This window comes from Carica papaya, chromosome 1, assembly GCF_054855325.1.
Source record: "Carica papaya isolate Zhongbai chromosome 1, ASM5485532v1, whole genome shotgun sequence".
NCBI classification, from domain to species: domain Eukaryota; kingdom Viridiplantae; phylum Streptophyta; class Magnoliopsida; order Brassicales; family Caricaceae; genus Carica; species Carica papaya.
Genome location: NC_142309.1, coordinates 25,323,040 through 25,341,267, shown reverse-complemented (window position 1 = coordinate 25,341,267; position 18,228 = coordinate 25,323,040). Strand labels below are relative to the sequence as shown.

The following is an 18,228-nucleotide window of genomic DNA, read 5'->3' as shown; positions in this document are numbered from 1 at the left end:
TCAGAATAAAAGATTGCAAAAGACAAAGCATTTTATCCATGAAAAATATCAAATTGAGAAAATAGCTAGCCATCCCTTTCAAAAGCAGGACCATTGCGGAAATCAGGAATAACGATCAATTAAATTTCAATGAATTAGCCAAACAGAGTAAACAAAAGGTAAAACTAGACTCAATTGGATCACTAAGTACAACTTTTCATTTCATATTTGCACAATAAGTAAAAGATAACAAATAATGAAGAATAATTACTAAAAGAAAAGAATAATCATGTATTTAAGAAAATAATCACCAACATTACCAAATAGTGAGTGACAAAATACCCAAATTCTGTCAATCAAAACCAATTGATGAAGAATCAAGCGTCTGATCCACTCTAGCTAATCCCGAAGCAGACATCCACAATGCAAAACAGGACTATAAAGAAAAGGTGGACCCGAAATCTTCTCATTTCTGATCGACACCGTTAGGGCAATCCCTCGCAAAATGTCCTTCCTCTCCACAATTGTAACACGCACCGCCGCCTCTACCACCAGGAGCGCTGCCGTATTTCCTCCTTCCACTACTGCCGCCTCCACCACCGCCGCCACTGCTTTGGTAGCAATCCCTCGCCAAATGCCCCATCCTTCCACAATTATAACACGCACCACCACCTCCACCGCTACCATACCCACCATAGCCACCATAAGCGCCGTATCCACCACGTTCACCTCTTCCACCGCCTGGGCCACCTCTGCCTCTAGAAGCGTATGATCCTCTCCCTCTACCGCCTCCGCGACGGGACCTGCGGAGGGCAGCGACTTCGATGGCCTTGGTACGGCCGTCATCGCCTAGATCGACGGTGAACTCAACAAGCTGACCATCTGACAGAGTGCGGAAGCCGTCAGATCGGATGGCCGTCTGGTGGACAAACAGGTCGTCGCCGCCGTCGTCGGGGGCTATGAACCCGAATCCCTTCTGTGCGCTAAACCATTTCACTGTTCCAGTGGATCTCTGGGTGATTGTATCAGCCATGAGAATCTGACTTCTGTCTCCTGTCCCTTCCACTCGTTCTAGAATGTTCTGGAACTCTGAGGTGTGGCAACGCCAAGGTGGAATGAGTGGAGTGTCGGAGGTGTGCGTCGGAGGCTTAAGAGCTGGGATTGGGCGGTTTATTTAGTTGGGTTTGTGCGGGGACCATATGAGAAGGAGATCTGACGGCCAAGATATGGAGATCGAGGATTTGATCCTATCCAACGGCGCAGATGCTTTCGAGGTTTATCGGTTTTGGGCTTTGACTGAATTAGGCGCATCCACGTCAACAGCTTACTTTTTTGGTTTTAATACGCCAACACGAATTAACCACTGCAGGTTTATGAAAGCAAAGATAGTATATAAATTTACCAACCGAGTATTTACCATAATTAAATTATTATCAAACATAATTTTCTTTATAAAGAACAAAATTTAATTACCGTATCTAAAACCTATTTTATTTTGTTGGTTCCTATAAGATCCTCTATCACTACATTTCAAAATAAAATTGATGTATATTTTTAGATTAAGTATTAAATGTTATAATTTATATATTAGAATATACAAATTTATAATTTCAGAACCTTTTAATTATAATTTATATTTTGAAACAACTTCAATTTTTAATTTAAATCATATAAAATTTATTATTATTTTTATGTAATTCATGTTGGTCTAATTACAAAAATGATATGCAGTAACTAAAAAAATAATAACTACGTTAGAAAATAAACTACTTTTATAATTAAGCTAAAAAAAACTTATGAATATGTAAGTTATATTATGTTAATTATTGTTATTCTAAAAAAATATTACGTTACTTAAAAATTTATAAAGGGGATTGAAGTAGACATTTGGATTTAAAGTGAGATCTTTTACTTAATATAGATTTTCAATGGCATTTAAATAAATTTTCTCTAAGTTATTTAATTTATAAGTCATTTTGATTATCAGACTGTAGGTATTTTATTCTCATTTTGCTTTTAGTCTAATAAAATTTAAACTAATAGTATTTTTAAGTTTTAAAAATATTTGAATTAACTGATATTTTTCATGACTTTTAAACTTAAGAATTTGCTTAGCATTTAGTAAAATTAAAATGTTTAAGCTGGAATTTTAATTTAAAGACCAAAAAAGAAAAAAAGAAAAAAAACCAGTTGCTCTTTTAATTAAAAAAAAATTGTCTTAATTAAGTTTATATTTTGAGAGGAGTATGTTGGTAAAAAAATATGATCAAATGGGCTAAAACTTTATTCTAAAAATTAAAAGTATTTGAAATTCGTGAAATGAATATATAATTAATAAATTAATTATGTAATTAATTTTTTAAAATTATTTTACATAGTATCACATATAATTATATTAATGCATAACAAACTATTTTTAAAATATAAATATTTCTTGTACAAATTCAAACATTTGAAGAAAAAAACAACTAAAATTCTTTTCTTCTTCTTCTTCAGGACTTTTTGAGAGAGAGAGAGACTGTGTTTTTTTTTCTCTGTACTTTGTGTCTCATTTTTTTATTCTGCTTTTTTATATATATATTATTTAAAAAATATAATTTCTACTAAATATAGTAACAAACTCTAATGTTAATTTTGAATTTAAATAAGTAGATTATCTTAATCCGATTCAGTCCTTAAAAAGAATTGTTATAAAGGAAATTGCTCTCTCTATATAGGAACTTGAATATCACCTAATTTAATAAACGTATTTTTTTGTTTGACTTTTTGGGAATCCTCCCTCCTAGTGATTAACACGAACAAAAACATATGAATATGTATATGAATTTCGCAGTTTAACATTGATTGTATTGAACCCAGCAAACAAAATCTAAGTAAAAGATAATTACTCAATTCTCCACAGTACATTAGAAACAAACACTCTTTATTCTTTGCACAAATTGCTCCAAGTATTGGAACTATTTTCAGGAGACAATAAAAGCAGCAAAGAGAAGAAACAAGAATTCTTTCCAGATATTGAAACTATTAAAGATGTCAAAAAGAAAGGGAAGGGGAAAAAGTGATAGACCACGAAACATTTGACGGTGTATAGCGAGAGGGGTTAAGAGGAGTGAGGCCAAAAAAGGTGGTGGGCGGTTGAGGAAGGAGGGGTACGACAGCAAATGGAGGCAGTGAATTTCCCCATCCACCAGCACCAGATAAAACTGGAAAACCAAGTGCACCCATTTGGGGCCACTGCAGAGAGACAGCAGCTCTAGGTTGAGTTTGATGGTCCTCCCACCTGAGTTCTTCATGGGTTTTGTTTCCGTAAGCAGGCATAGCTGATATGGAAAAGAGAAAGCTGCAGTTGCCAGTTAGGGATTGATTATGGTTAGGATCAATGGTTGGTGAGTAAGCAGCAAGTTTGGTTCCCCATTTGGGAGTTTGGAGTTGTGGAATGTTGGAGAAGCAATGGAGAGGAGTGGCTGAAAAATCGAAAGAAGTGCATCCAGAATTGAAACTAGATGGGAATGAAGAACTGGAAAAAGAAGAGAAAGGATTAGGGGAATTTTTGAAGGGTTGGGGAGAGGGGTTAAGAGGATGTGTAGTAGGGAGCTTCAGGCCACAACCAAAAGCAGGAATAGAATCTCCAGAAGAAGCAAATAACGGAGAAAATGAGACAGAGGAGGAAGCTCCATTTGTAGTACCGAAAAGGGTTGTGTTGTTTGGTGGAGAAAACACAAAGGGTATCTGCTTTTCAATTTTTGAACAACCAAAGCTAACGGGTTCTTCATTCTTCCCTGCAAAAAAAAAAAAAAACCAAGGTTAAAATTGCTAATCTTTCCAATATATATGAGTATATCTGTGTATGTGCACATAATAAAAAGAAAAAGAACAAAGAATATATACCCGGAGTGGCGGCGGGTTCATCAATTTGCATATTTGGTTTTTCACACTCTTTTGAATTCCTTGAAAAGTACTAGTTTGGATTGGTGTTCCATTAAAGGGGTTTATATATAGAGCAGCGTAGGGCGTCTTTCTTACGCAGACCTGGCCACAGCACTAGCTTCAGTTCCACGCCACGCTAGCGGCTGAGCTACCGGACTTGGTCTCTCTAATTTTCAATTCGCTGCTTGTCAAAACGTCAAAAGTCAACTTCCCGGCCTCTCCTTTCTATTTTTGTTTTTCTTGGTTTGGGTCATCCTCTTGTATTTTGACTCCGACTCTCATGTTCTATTTTTTTTAAAGACAACATGAACTGAATTATTAGTTTTGTTAATAATAATCGAATCCAGTGTTAAATTTAATTTTAAGTTCAAGAAACTCTTAATCTTAAACTAATAGATTCTGACATTTTTACTACCAAAATAGAACTACTTTTAACATTGAAATTGGTCCATAAAATTTTATGTTTTCTTCATCGATGATTGCATATAAAATTTGTAATTTAAAAGACTTAATAAATTTAGATCCTTAATCATATTTATGAGTATTAAAATACATTTTTTTAAAAAATGAGCGAATATTAAGGCATGTATTATATTGGCTCATTTTGTAAGGGGCCCCAATTACTCAAGCATGTTTCCAATACTTTCAAGTACCCCGATCGAGTCTTCGAGCACTATGAGTATTAAAATACATTTTTTTTTAAAAAAAATTCTAAATACATAAAAAGAGAGTTTCAAGTACTTTAATAATTATTAACTTTTAAAACACTCAAAAGTGTATTTAAACTTTTTAGATAATTAAATGTAATTTTGAGCATTCTCATATTCTATATATTACGATATTTTACGCGTGTTTAAATATATTTTAAAATACTTCATATATATATATGTTACATTTTAATTATTTTTATATATTTTTTATTATTTAATATACTTGAATATAATTATAATATTCTAGCGATTCTTTTATATTTACTGTTTGAATGTATTTATAACTATTTAAAAATGCACGTGTACATTTTTTAATGTTTTAAATATGTAAATACATATTTTCTTATTTAGATATTTTAATAACTCAAAAGCATATTTTTTTTAAAAAAATTCATGAGACGTTAATAAAAGTAAAATATTAATTATGTTATCAGAATACATACATTATGGGTATTTAAGAATATAATAAAATTATAATGTTAATTAGATATTTTACCTATTTTCATACCATCAGTTTTTCTCTAATTTAGGACATAAAAAATTGAATTGCCGAGAGAAAACAGATAACAAAAAATTCGTAACAAATAAAATTTTCTAACAAAATTAAATGTTTATCTTCCTAATTTTTTTTCATTGTATAACATCCCCCTAAATTTTGGCCTTTCTATCTCTTTTTCATGGGGGTGTGATGCCCACAGTGAATGGAGGAGTTACAAATCATGCTTTTAGTATTATTGTTATTATTTTGTAAAGACCAGCAACCCCTGCGGCTCTGAAACACAGCAACCTGAACCAGCACTTACGGTGAGTTGTGCCTTGGTCGGCACGTTCATCTCAACCATCTCATTCTCCGTGAGGCTGAGCCCTCTACATTCTAACTCAACTAAAAATCCATTCTTTTTTTTTTTATGCCCTATCAATCGATCAAACACCAGATCTGGAACCGTCAGAAATCAACGGCTATCGAACTTCGATTCACTTCTTGCCCATACAGCTGTTAGCTAGACGATCAAAATAATTATTCAGCTTCATCTTTTTTTTTTTTTTTACTGTAGTAGAACAGAATTTTGGGGTATTTAGCTTTTTATTTCTTTTTTACTTGCACTGTGTTCATTTTCGACGGTCAAAAAACTGAAACAGTAACGAATAAAAGAAACGTGGTCGACTAATGGCCTGGGCGGCTTCTCTATTAATTGCAGGGAGGTGCAATTTGACACCGCTTTTGTCCCTCCGCAAGACCCTTATTGTTCTTATACGCTTCTGATCCTCATTTCTTCTTAGTTTTTTTCCCCTTTGACCTCCGTTTATTGTTGATATTATTATTTAAAACAAGTTTGATTTGGAGTCTCATTGAGTCTTGGTTCCCAGACTTTCTCTTTTCGTCTGCGATTTATTTCACCAATTCTTTGATTGATATCGCTGTTCCTTTCGGGCCTCGGCTGCTTTCTTTCCTGTTGAATCGACACGTTTGCTTGGTGTGAATCTGAGTGCTCGGTTCGGCGAAGTTTAAAGGCTTCTTTTCCTTTTTCTGGTACATCTCTCTCTCTATCCCTCTCTCAATAATATTGCTATTTCTTAATACTTAAAAGTCATGTAGAGTTTGCTTTCTGGTGCAGTTTTAATTAAATTATTTCTCCCTTTTCAGCCTTTTACACTTTATTGGTCTATGGTTTTTTTTTTGCTAGCTCCTGCATACGTTTCGCTTACAATCTTATATAGCGAAAGAATTATTCACGGCCAGATGGAGAGTATTTTAGCATAAAAGCCAAGGCGAAATAGAACAGAGATTCCTTTTTTAGTTTTTCTTAGTTGGAAAACCAATTGGATTGAAGTGGGGCTTCCATAATGTACCTTTCCCTTTTCCCTTTTTTATGTGGATGTGTTAGTGGAGGGCAGATCTTCAGGAACTGTGAAATATAAGCAAACCCTATTGTCCTTGTTACTTTTGTCGTTTTTTGGGCTTAAATCAATTACGATTGGCTTGCACCTGTTTACATACGTACAGATTGATGTTCAATTTTCTTATCCCCAAAACGAAACTTCCTTTAAATTCATAAATATTGGTTCTATGACTTCGGAACTGGCAGGCGACATTTTGTATTATGTTACCAATTGAATTATTGAAAGCAGACAACGGTCTTGTCATGCTAGCTTAATTCAATCTTCGAAAGCGTATATTTTACTGTCTATTGAAAAGGGTGGAAATTGGAAGGAACCTATCTGGCCATACATGGCTAGTAGCTATAATTTGTCGATAGTGTTGGTATTACAGATTCATTCTTGAGTTAAATGAACTGTTTGGAAATCAGAAGACTAGTTTGCAGACGTCATCGTTATTATCATATTTACTGGTACCTTACTTCATTATTCTTGAGATATGCCTCTCCATTAAGATAGTCAATGTAACTTTTAGTGGAGAGCCTTGTAGATGTGCTAGTGGGTGAAACCCTTTTGTTTTAGCAGAAATAATAGGCTGCAGGTTTGGCTGGTCCCAAATGATGTCTATTTCTTTCCCACGTGCTGGCTCCTACAAACAAGAGACACCTGACAATATATTTGGAATAAATCTAGAGATTTTGTGCTCATTTATAAGTCTATCCTTGGTTCAAAATTTTTATCTAAAGCAGAGTTGTTGAGACACTTCCAGAAATTTTAAGCAATGACATCATCGTTAATAATTGCATCAGCTTCTGCACCCTTATTGTACGTGAGTCCACTCTATATGTTTCTACTAATTTATTTGTCTATTTGGAAGAAATGAATTCTGTGTTCTTGCAGGAAGGTCATGGGTCATGGAACTAATGACGCTGAACACAGACAAACTGGATCATTTAGTAGGACTAGCAGTGAAGGTTCTTCACTGAGAAGGCGTTCCCTAAGTTTACCTGGTGCTTTGCCTCTTGAAATAGATGATGACATTGAGAGTGAGACTGTTTCCGAGGCAGGAGATATTGGTGATCGGGCTCTTCAGAGCAAAAGACACAGTGAGAGTGGCAGTCTTCGTTTTTCCTTTGATAATGCTTTAGAGAATGAATTAGCTCTTCCTATTCCAGAAAATCACATATTTCAGTCATATGGATCTTGGCTTCATGATCCTTCAGCACAAAATACCATCTCTGCAGTGACACCATTGCCAGATGAAATTATATCTCCTATCTCCACTGAGGCACTTGTCCAGTCCAAGGACAAAAAGCAAGTGAGCTTGAGCTAATAGATCTTAGCTATTTTCTTTTTGTCCAGAGAAGCGGCTAAATAGTGCGATGGTGGGGTTTTCTTTTTTTTTTTTTTCTGGATGATTAAGTGTATCTAATTGACCATATTTTTCATGGTTCACATCAGGGACAAGGGGAAGATAAAGTTTTGCCACATTCGTTTGAATACTTATCATGTCTGATCCATTTGGCAGTTTTTGGAATTCTTGGGGTAACGTGCTTAATCCTTAACTTGAAAAACTCTTGTCCGTAATAGGAGATTCTGTGTTGGAATGCACATTTTTCAGTCATTGAATTGCTAGAATGTTTAACTTTCATATGTTAAAATGCGCAGGTTTTGACAAGATACCTATTACAGAAACTATTTGGCCCTGGTGTTGCTAGATTGACAAGTGATCAGAGCATTCTTTACCTTGATCTTCCTTCTAATATGGTTTCTCTCTCTCTTCCTCTCAAAAATACACATTAATCATATATAACGTATCTACAATGTGATGGCCGTTTGTTTAAAATTTGTTTACCAATCTTCCATTATCGTACATTCTAGATAGGGAACTTCCATCATTTTCAAAATGGTCTATTGTTGGGGGCACTGGTTGGCTTCCTTTTCTTTTAACTTTTTTGTTTCTTTTTTAATGTACTGTCTCAGTGGTTCTGGATCCTTTTGCATATTGATTTCTGGGTCGTCATGCTTTAAACAAAAGAACCAATCTGCCAAAGAGTTGCTAGGTTGTACTCTTTTAAGTGTCTATTACTTCTTGTTGGCATTGTGCATTTGTAGATGATTCAATGCTACTTAAGCAACCCAGAAACAATTCATTCCTATATGCATGGGAAACCATATGTATCCCCTTTGAAAGTATTTTGAGGTATATGTAATTGGTATGCTATATGAATATGAATCTGAATCTGTATCCATTGAACTCTGAAAAGATGAAAATCTAGTTACTTGTGAACTAAAGATATGGCTTAAGCTGGAGACTTGGCATCCTAGTTTATTGTTGAGATAAGTGTATGGAATGTCGGCGGGAATATTTTCCCCACTGACTAAATAAGAAAAAGCAGTCCCCTCCAACCTCATGCAAATTGGCAATGGATGTGTTTGCATTTATATGTATTCTCTCTTCCCCTCATTAATGTACATAGAAATTACATGTGTGAGTTACATTTCATAAAAATCTTTTTAATTCTGTTAGGTCGGTTCTTTCTTGATGGGGTGGTGGGGTGTTGTTTTCAAAGAAGATATATCCAGGATATCTGATTTTTTGGCTATAGGATTGACAACTGGCTATTTGGGAAGCCTGACGACTTTCAGTGGTTGGAACCAAAAGATGCTTGATCTTAGTGTTAACGGCCAGTGGGTGTTTGCTGTGCTTGGCTTTCTTATAGGTAATGTGGCATTCTCGATGTATAGTCTATGGTAAGGTGCCCTTGAAAAAATTACTGTATTATTACTGATCTATATTACTATATATAGACAAGTGTTGGCCTGGTTGTTAAAACCATTATAGTTTCTTGCAGGCTTGTTTCTGGTAGCCTATTCGATCATTTTTGGGGTTGAGACTGCCAAGGGTTTCAGATGGCTCGTTTTCAGGCTGGGTACAAGCTCAAAAAGAGGAACATTTAGCTCTTGTAGCAATTGGAGGCTGGACAGCCACAGGCATCATGTGGTTGTAGTTCTTGTGATGTTGCTGATGCTTGCAGTTATGTGGACTGTTAGTGCAATATTGATCAAAAGAGAATTCAACAGCGGCAGCAGTGCAGCTGAGCTGTGGTTGGGTTGCATAGTTGGGCCTCTAGGTGTCTGGATCAGGTGGTTCTTAGCCCGTCTTAATGGACGTGGGCTGGGGAACGGAAGATATTTGAAATGGATTCCATTTGGGACTCTAATTGCCAATGTTTCTGCAGCTTGTGTCATGGCGGCACTGGCTACTTTTAAAAAAGCGGTAAGGTTCTTTTATATGATGTTTTCCGTGCTGAAATCCTAGAGTCCACCAGCCATATCTGCATCTTCCCTCAACGTTCACAGAAGAAGAAAAAAGACAAAATAAAAAACTAGAGAGAAAACCAACCCATCTGTCTGGCTTTAGTGTGTAGTAAATCAATATTATTGGCATTTTGAGAAATCTGTATATGGGTCCTTATTGAGCTCATATCTGTAGGGACTCTGTAGCTTTTTTGTTGGAAGGATAAAGATTGCTATTCTGTTCTAAAATTTAGGCGTGTAGTAGCTTTGACCTAGAATAGTTGAGCAAGATAAGTGTGGTAGATCAGTCTCTAGGTAGTTGGCAGGTGTGAAGTAGGCCCAAGCGCCAAAACCACATAAATCATCATGGATTAAGTATCGTTGTTTCCTATGATTATTTATTCCACCATGCTATCATGCTCAACTAGATATGTATTATGGGAAATTCTGATGATGTGTGTGGTACAGGTGAAGACTAATACTTGCAATACCTTGGCAACGGGGATACAGTTAGGCCTGTTGGGTTGTCTGAGTACCGTTTCTACTTTTGTTGCGGAGTTCAATGCAATGAGAGAAAGCAAACATCCTTGGAGAGCATATATGTATTCAACAATCACAATAGGGATATCATTTGGCTTGGGAATTTTGATATACAATGTGCCTGTTTGGACGAAAGGATACAATTAAAGCAGGTTGCAACCAGTGTTGTCTGTCATTTCTATAATCAGATTTTGATATGGAGTTGACATGGAGCTCCATTTATCCATTTGTAACATGCCTCGTCTTGGTCACTTGTAAATTGTGATGTTTAGCCAGGGGTTTTCTTCTGTCTAGAATTGGACTTGACAGAGCCAGACTGCTGAGGACTGAATAAGAAAGTAGTCTAAGACTGGAACAGAACATTTTTGTTTCAAGTTTCAGGTTTTATTTTTTTCATTTTTTTAAATTATTATTTTTTTAACCAACGCGACCTCTAAACTAGTTTATTTACTCAGAGTTCATAATATCAAACATAAAAATATCCTATTTAAACAGTAAATTGTTGTTTTAAAATTATAAATATCAAATTGAAAGATTTTGTAGAAATATTAAGAATAAATTGTATTTACAATTATTGTTAATGCTTTCAGTTTTCATATTTGTTAGACAACTTATTGTTAGGATCAAGCATGTAACAGAATACTAGCTATCATTTGTTGATTATTCCTTTCACTTGGGGAAAGTTATTAATTTTTTTTTTCTCCCTCTGTTTTGCCTATAAAATGAAGCACTAATTATTGATGTAATAAAATGAAAAAAGAGTTTTTCCTACTCTCAAAAATCTTCAAATTTAATACTCACAAATAAGGTTATAACTTAATTTTATTTAGTATTCTTTAAGTCAGGATGAGAGTAAAATTTGAACTAAAATTATCAGCTTTACATTGAAAATGTTATGCCATCTAAAATATTTGACTTCTGCTGATAATTCAGTATGAAACAAAGTGATCAATAGCCAAAAAATAACTCCCGACAATCAGAAATGAGGCAAGCCCACTGCGAGCCGTCCTAACCCAAATGCCGCGGTACAAGAGGTTTCTATCTGCAGGGTGGATCCCTGTCAATTTCTCAAACCTCTTCCCTGGTACTTTCCATTTTAAAAGCCTTCTTTCCATGGAAATAAACTGCAATAAAACCCAAATACTTTCAGGTAATGACTCTTAACCGTTAATCATGCCATCATAAACTTCTACTAAAAAATCATTGCCTATGGGATCTTCACGCCAACTCCATTGACATAAGTGAAATTAGTAACAACCACAAGGCTGCAAGGGATTAAGCACGAACAGGAACAATTTTTTTTGTACTCAAAATTATATGAACTTTTCTTCTGGTAATAAAGATATAATAAGAACTTACAAACCTTGGGCAGCACTGTACACTCTGATCGACTTTTGGCAGTGTCGAAACTGTGAGATGCAGCAGCAGCAAGCGTACCCGAAACTCCAGCTGCAAGACTAACAGCCAAAGGAGACAGTGGGCCTATTTCTTCATCGGACCTGAAGGATCAGACAAAGACGTTAAAAGCAAGATGTGAGTATCCAACTGTAGCTGATACATCAGACACTAAAATGTGGGTAGAGCAGCAGGTATCTGTAAGCTCAGCTGTCAACATAGCCACATACACAACCTTGTGAATGTCAACACTATTTATTAAAATGAGATGAAAGTCTTCAAACAGAACATTTTTAAACAAAATCGTTTTGGAAAAGGTGCCGCATGGGATTTAGGAAATAGTCTTGTCAATCAGTGCTTAACAAGAGATAACAACTCAGTGATACACATCACCAGATATAAAAATATAGGTTTAACTCTATTTATTTTCTATAATCTTTGCTCAAGTTGTCCCTACTAATTGAAAATAGCTCCAACCAAATAGGAACTACAATAACAAGAGGATGTAATGAATGAATTTAATTTCATTAGAAGGAGCTTGAATCTTGTCCAATTAAAATCTTCTAACACTAGTCACCTAACAATATATGAATACCTGGGTGGAGGATCCATCCCAACTGCCTTCCAGTTCAGCATTGCTTGGTGGAGAAATTGCCAGCTGGAAAAGAATATGCCACAGAAGACAGAATCTCTTGCAATTCCTGAACGCAAGCCTCTCCATAATGCACCCCATCCTTCAAGAGAGATAATATCTGATGCTTTCCTAACATCGCAAACTGATGGCAGCCTACCAGACCCAGTCATCATCCATGGGTACTCTTGTAATGCACCAATCATATTGGGATGTTTGGCATTTAGGATCGATAGAAGACCAACAGAATGGTTTAATGCCTTCATATCAGGAGTATATCCATGTAGTAATCTTGTAACCACAGGGGCAACAATTCTCTTTTCTGTAATTGGGGTAGTGCTTGTAACACGAGAGGCAGAGTTCACCTGGCTACGAACTTTAAGGATTTCAAATGGAGAGCTTAATACTGATTCTGCCACACCAGCTGCCATTCCAGCCATAAAGGCCTCTGAAACATAAACATAGTTGTCTTCTCTGCCATCTGCCAAAAAGCAAATTGTCACCACCTTTAAATGTCCTGGGCGCACTGGATGCAATGTTTTGCAAAAATATACTAATCCTACTGAAGTTACAATCCCGTGAGCAAACTAATAAGAAGAAGCAAGAGGCACTAAACAACTTTGTCAATATTAAGAGGATAGTGACAGACAATAATTAGTAATCTCTGGTCCCAGAAGGCAACACCTTTTTAGTAATATTGGACTTGAAATTCATTGTTGCAACAGCATAAGCTTTCTATTTAGCCTTCTCGTTGAGGAAAGTCACTAGCCTATTCTTTTTTTGTTAGGGAGTCAGGAAAACACCCATCACCTTATAACATCCGAGATGTAGGCTAGGAAAATGTGTTTAAAGTTCTTAAATCTTAAGTAGGAATTAGGTTTCTTTCTGAGGAATTGAAGCCAGGGACTGAGTGGTTCAAGCATGAAAATTTATTATCTTAATCTACATGTAATGGATATGCCAACCATTAAGCAAAAAGAATAAGATGGGAATTGAAAACAATGAAATATAACCGCGCACCAAGCATACAAACACTGTAACACCATAGACGAGAAGAAGTAAGTTGTAGTGTGTAAACTTAGTTAGTTAATCAGTTAGCTAGTTAGAAATTAGTTGTAAATTAGTTGTTAACTGTTAGTGCAGCTCAGCAGACTAGATTTTTTCATATCATTGTTGTAACCGGATATAAATGAAACGTTAGTAAATGAAGAGAAAGAAGATCAGTAGCTCATTCTTCATTTTTGAGCTATTCTCTCAAATTATTTTCTCCTAGATTGAAAGTGTTGATCGTGAATAAGACCCTAAGCCTATACGGTCAAAGATATGCAAAATGAAGAGAAATACCTTTATAAAATGCTGACAAAATTTCATAGACCCCAAAGCGAGAACCAAGGCCCAGAATTCTTCCATAAGTTAACCACCCAAGTCCAGAGTAGAGACCTGAAGTATTGAGAACCAGCAAATAGTTTACAAGAGTTGTTGGCACGTAATCTTACGGAAAACCATGAAGTTCGATCAAAGACAAAGCAGAAAAACATAAAGAAAAATGAAGAAAAACAAATCCCTCAAAAGAATAACTTAAACCAGATTGGCAAGAGCGAGAAATGAGAGAGATATCAAGAGGGACTGACCGGAATTGCCAGACAAATTTTGCACTCTGTTTAAGAGTTGAGTTGCTGTTAATTGCTTACTGGGTCCTGAACCAACCTGGATTCCGCATCAAGAAGCGACAACACGAACAGATTGCTAATGAAATTACTGGCAAAGTACTCACTGGGTTTGGCTATTATACATGGTACAGAGTCTACAGACACAAGAAGAAAGATGAGAGGGAAGGAGAAGTCACCTGGATAAGTGTTTTGATGGTGTCAAGAGGATAGGTAAGAGCAGTGGCAAGAGTGACTGAAGCAGAGGCAGCAATTGCATGGGTCGCGAACAGATGATTCTGTAACAATTCATTCATTTTTAATGGAAGAATAAGAAATCAAAGCAAGAGTTAAGTTTCCACGCAGTAAACAGCAGAAGCAAGAGGCGGGTTAAATGAGTAAATTGTGGAAATTGTTAATGTACTACAACTATTTGACAAAATGCCTCAATCAAAACGTAGAAGAGGGATAGAGGCTTTCGTCTCCAGAACCTAGCCGCTACGGGTTTTTTCTTTTTCTTTTTTTTTTTTTAATGTAAAATTTTGTTTGGATATATATTATTATTATGTACATATGAATAAAATAAAATGATACCAACACATATCACGCAGGCTGAATGTACAGTTGTAATGTGAGTTCAGCTGTTGCGTCAATTGTTGAGGTGGTCGAAAATAATGGGTTCTACAAATTAATTGAATTTTTTCTTTCCTAAACTTTTCCAATTATATAATAATTTTAATCACGTATCTTTTTTCTGTTTGAAACACTAAATAAGTTAGTATTTAATTTAATAAAATTATTAACTGAATAATTTAATATAAATAATAAAATACCAATAATTTTTTTAATAATACGCTCTCAAAATTATGTTGCTTCCAAATATGTATGGTATGATTTTTAATTAATCATCAACTCACCAATGTATTTGTTTTTCTCTTCCTTTTAATAGATGAATTATATGAAATTTATAGACAAAATATTAACATTCATGATATTACGAGTTAGAAAACTATCTTTACAACAATTATATAGATCTTTACGTAAAAATTACAACAAGTTTATGTATAATAATGGCTCGGATGTTTAGTATCTGAGTACTTATGAGATCTTCAAGATGAATCTTGAGATTCAGATAATATGCAAATAATGTAGACACGTTGAATCATAACATAACGTGACTAGATTTTCTTGTATGAGTTGCAGGAATACTTTTATAGACTAGGTATGATAGCGTGATGAAATTGTCCAATAGTGCTTGGATTGTTGGTTTATATGCAATATTAGAATAGTACCTCTCCTTCAATTAAATTTCACAAGGTTGTTAAAAGGTTTACAACTAGTTTCGAAAAATAGTTTTCGTAATATCATTTTCTAAATAAATTTTTTACATCTTTATCAATATTTAAAAAAGCTCAAGCATATTAAAATCATAATAAAAATAGATAGATAAACTCATGAAATTTTTTAAATCGAAATTGAAATGTCAAAATTTTTCATATTTATAAAGAAAGATAACGATCGTAGCAACCATCTTATTTCTTGGACTCATCTTGTTCCTAGAGAAACTATCAAACTTTTGAAGTTTAAGAATTTTCAAAATTTACTTTATCTAGAGAATTGTAATACGAAATGAACTAATATTTATTACGAATCACTAATTACACTTTTGTTGTATTTTCCATTTATTTAGCAAAATAATAATAATAAGGGGTTTGCCTTTGTTTTACTTGACATCTTTTTTTTATGACCGACGCCTATGCCTTTAAATGCCATTATCTCTTTTCTCTTTTTTCTCTCTAATTTTCTAAATGATCAAAACTAAATACAATACTATTAAAATTGAAACGAACGATGCAACAGAAAATTTTAGACAACAATTGAACATTTTACTTTTTACTTTTTTTTTTTTTTTTTCACTCTTAGTCTTTACACTATAATTGTATTGTAACCAGGGATTTATTTGGTTCAATTTAAATTTACACAATAAAATCAATTAATATCTCCATTCCATGATCCCATTTTTCTAATTTCTACGTTTTATTATATTATAGATCAATAAAAAAAATTTCTGTTAAAATTAACAGCTCAGTCACAAAACTACTAGTTTAAAAGAGGAAGAAAATGGAATGAGAATTTTGGAATGCCATGCCATTTATCATTGAAATAAAAAGATAAAAGAGGTGAAATTTAAAATATAAGGAAGAAGCAAAATTAGATATATTCTAACGAATGGACTGACCTGTAAATTGATTCATTAAATTCATCTTTATTCTTAATGGTTTATTTTGCATTTATAAACGTTAAAAGAATTTTCCATTCAAAATTAAACACTGCATTTAAAAATACAAAACCAATTTAATATTACAATATAATTAAGACATGTTTGTCTCATATCACTTAAAAGAGCATAAAAATAATTAAAAATTTTAATTTTTCCATCTAAATAAAACAAATTGACTATTTGTACTAATTTTAATATTCAATTATTTTAATTTTTAAACTCTATCGAACTGTCATAAACAATAAGCAAAACGAAAAATATAATTACTATCTTTGTCAAAATTTTTACGGCATATCAAAATATTCTGAATATAAGTAATTTTATAGCTTCTGCTACCAAATAGTAAGAGAAAAAAATTTTGGTAATATTTCAGATAATTCATAGACTTAAATTTAAATAATAACTTGTGCAGAGTAAAATCCCCAACAATTTACTTCATTCCATTCTCTTACTTACCCTCAACAAAGCCTATAACGTGTTTGAAAATCATAGTATTTGAATAGCAAATCCAAGACCAAACCCCGAAAAAATAAGACCTAATTCCAATCAAGTTTGATTTTAGCATTTGCATCATAAAGAGATGCACAAACAGATCAAATTAGCATGCCTAATTCCAATCGTGATCAAAATGCATGATAGTAATAAAAATGCATATGCAGATAATCATAATCCTAAGTCTCAACCATCAAAATCTATCCTTACCCTTTGCCCAACATACATGAAATGCAGAGAGATGTTGGTTCTTGAACTGAAATTTTATTTGATTGCTGACCTAAACAATGTTGTCATCCATCAATGAATCGATCCATACTCAAAAATCAAATCAGATTTGCATTGGTTTTTCTTTTTCAATTTATCAAATTATAAAAATTTGTAAATCATAATTGATGCAGTATTTATCAATCAGGTCAGCATACCTTTATTTTTCTACTCATACAAAGGGAACAGCACTGGCAGGAATTAATTAAATTTCTTTTAGTAACAAACATTTAATTTCAAATGTATATGATTGAAACAACCTGATCAGATCCTGACAAATTGAATCAAAATCTAAAATTTCATTATCCGAATTGAATGCAGATGAACAGCTTAAATTCAAAATTCAAATATATTTCTAATTTAAAACTATCAGAGTCTAAATTAAAACAATAAACATACGCAACAATAAGCATTATAAAATTCAATAAGCATAAACCCAAAAAAACATAGATCCAACAAATTTCAAAATAGTTCGATCGTCTTAATTGTCGGTACTAAAACTGAAACAAAATAAAGAACTAAAACCTGAGCTTAGTGAAAAACCACCTGTTCTTCCCAGTCTTAAACCTCTCCTCGAATCTGGCTTTCGTCTCCTTGAGAGCAGTCACCTTCTTATCCTTAGATTGAAGAGCATCGACGGCGACCACATCCTTCAAGTCCACGTCGAAGGTATAACGGGTCGGCATCAAGTGCTGATAGTTAACGAGCTTGATGAAGGCCTTCACTCTGGATTTTTTGGCAGTCTTTTTGGTCGAGTCCTTCCTGATGACCTTGCTCGGGTACTTCTTGATCCCTGCAACTAAGCAATGGCCATAGGGACGGTCTCTGTTTCCCTCATCGAATGACTTGACAATAACCGCCTTTCGGCCGGCATAGCGGCCCTGGAGGACGATGACGGCCTTATTTGGCTTCAGGAACTTCACCATTTTCTCCCTCTCTCCTCTCTCCCGACTTCGCCTCTCCGTAAACCCTAAATGCGTTTTGGGATAAACAGAAATATATTTATAGCACTGGCACACACAGTGAAACCCTAGAAATCTCTAGTTTGGGCTGGAGAAATATGGGCTGCGACTTGCGGGCTTTTCTAGGTCCGTTTCCTCCTATAATATTTTCACATAATGCAAACACGCAAGGGATTAAACTTGAAGTGTTTTAACAATGAACATCACTTTTTTTTTTCTA

General features: G+C 34.4%; 5 protein-coding genes across 7 annotated transcripts; 1 reads left to right on the top strand and 4 right to left on the bottom strand.

Annotated features, from left to right (window-relative positions):
- Positions 1–174: 174 nt before the first annotated feature.
- LOC110816693 (cold shock protein 2-like) lies at positions 175–1,173 on the bottom strand. Its single transcript, XM_022044987.2, has one exon. The coding sequence runs from the start codon at positions 1,010–1,012 to the stop codon at positions 446–448; it is 567 nt and encodes a 188-aa protein (XP_021900679.2). The 5' UTR covers positions 1,013–1,173; the 3' UTR covers positions 175–445.
- Positions 1,174–2,885: 1,712 nt separating this feature from the next.
- On the bottom strand, positions 2,886–4,142 carry LOC110816723 (uncharacterized). Its single transcript, XM_022045034.2, has 2 exons — positions 3,868–4,142; positions 2,886–3,758 (listed from the first exon to the last, which is right to left on the bottom strand). The coding sequence occupies exons 1-2, from the start codon at positions 3,896–3,898 to the stop codon at positions 3,013–3,015; spliced, it is 777 nt and encodes a 258-aa protein (XP_021900726.2). The 5' UTR covers positions 3,899–4,142; the 3' UTR covers positions 2,886–3,012.
- Positions 4,143–5,308: 1,166 nt separating this feature from the next.
- LOC110816722 (camphor resistance CrcB family protein) lies at positions 5,309–10,708 on the top strand. Of its 2 annotated transcripts, none has more exons than XM_088222762.1 (7): positions 5,309–6,147; positions 7,395–7,812; positions 7,956–8,039; positions 8,163–8,261; positions 9,025–9,217; positions 9,350–9,774; positions 10,263–10,708. In XM_088222762.1, exons 2-7 carry the CDS (start codon positions 7,402–7,404, stop codon positions 10,479–10,481), a joined length of 1,431 nt encoding a protein of 476 aa, XP_088078888.1. In that variant the 5' UTR covers positions 5,309–6,147; positions 7,395–7,401; the 3' UTR covers positions 10,482–10,708. The 2 variants fall into 2 exon arrangements, with proteins under 2 accessions (XP_088078888.1, XP_088078884.1); XM_088222758.1 differs by lacking the exon at positions 5,309–6,147 and adding an exon at positions 6,302–7,319.
- A 430-nt stretch (positions 10,709–11,138) lies between these two features.
- Positions 11,139–14,538, bottom strand: LOC110816616 (Mitochondrial substrate carrier family protein). Of its 2 annotated transcripts, none has more exons than XM_022044875.2 (6): positions 14,207–14,536; positions 13,992–14,067; positions 13,705–13,800; positions 12,325–12,841; positions 11,698–11,833; positions 11,139–11,458 (listed from the first exon to the last, which is right to left on the bottom strand). In XM_022044875.2, the coding sequence occupies exons 1-6, from the start codon at positions 14,321–14,323 to the stop codon at positions 11,264–11,266; spliced, it is 1,137 nt and encodes a 378-aa protein (XP_021900567.2). In that variant the 5' UTR covers positions 14,324–14,536; the 3' UTR covers positions 11,139–11,263. The 2 variants fall into 2 exon arrangements, with proteins under 2 accessions (XP_021900567.2, XP_021900568.2); XM_022044876.2 differs by having other exon boundaries at positions 11,179–11,458; positions 11,694–11,833; positions 14,207–14,538.
- A 2,843-nt stretch (positions 14,539–17,381) lies between these two features.
- Positions 17,382–18,037, bottom strand: LOC148270471 (large ribosomal subunit protein eL27x-like). Its single transcript, XM_088222739.1, has one exon. The coding sequence runs from the start codon at positions 17,970–17,972 to the stop codon at positions 17,565–17,567; it is 408 nt and encodes a 135-aa protein (XP_088078865.1). The 5' UTR covers positions 17,973–18,037; the 3' UTR covers positions 17,382–17,564.
- Between the last annotated feature and the right edge of the window lie 191 nt (positions 18,038–18,228).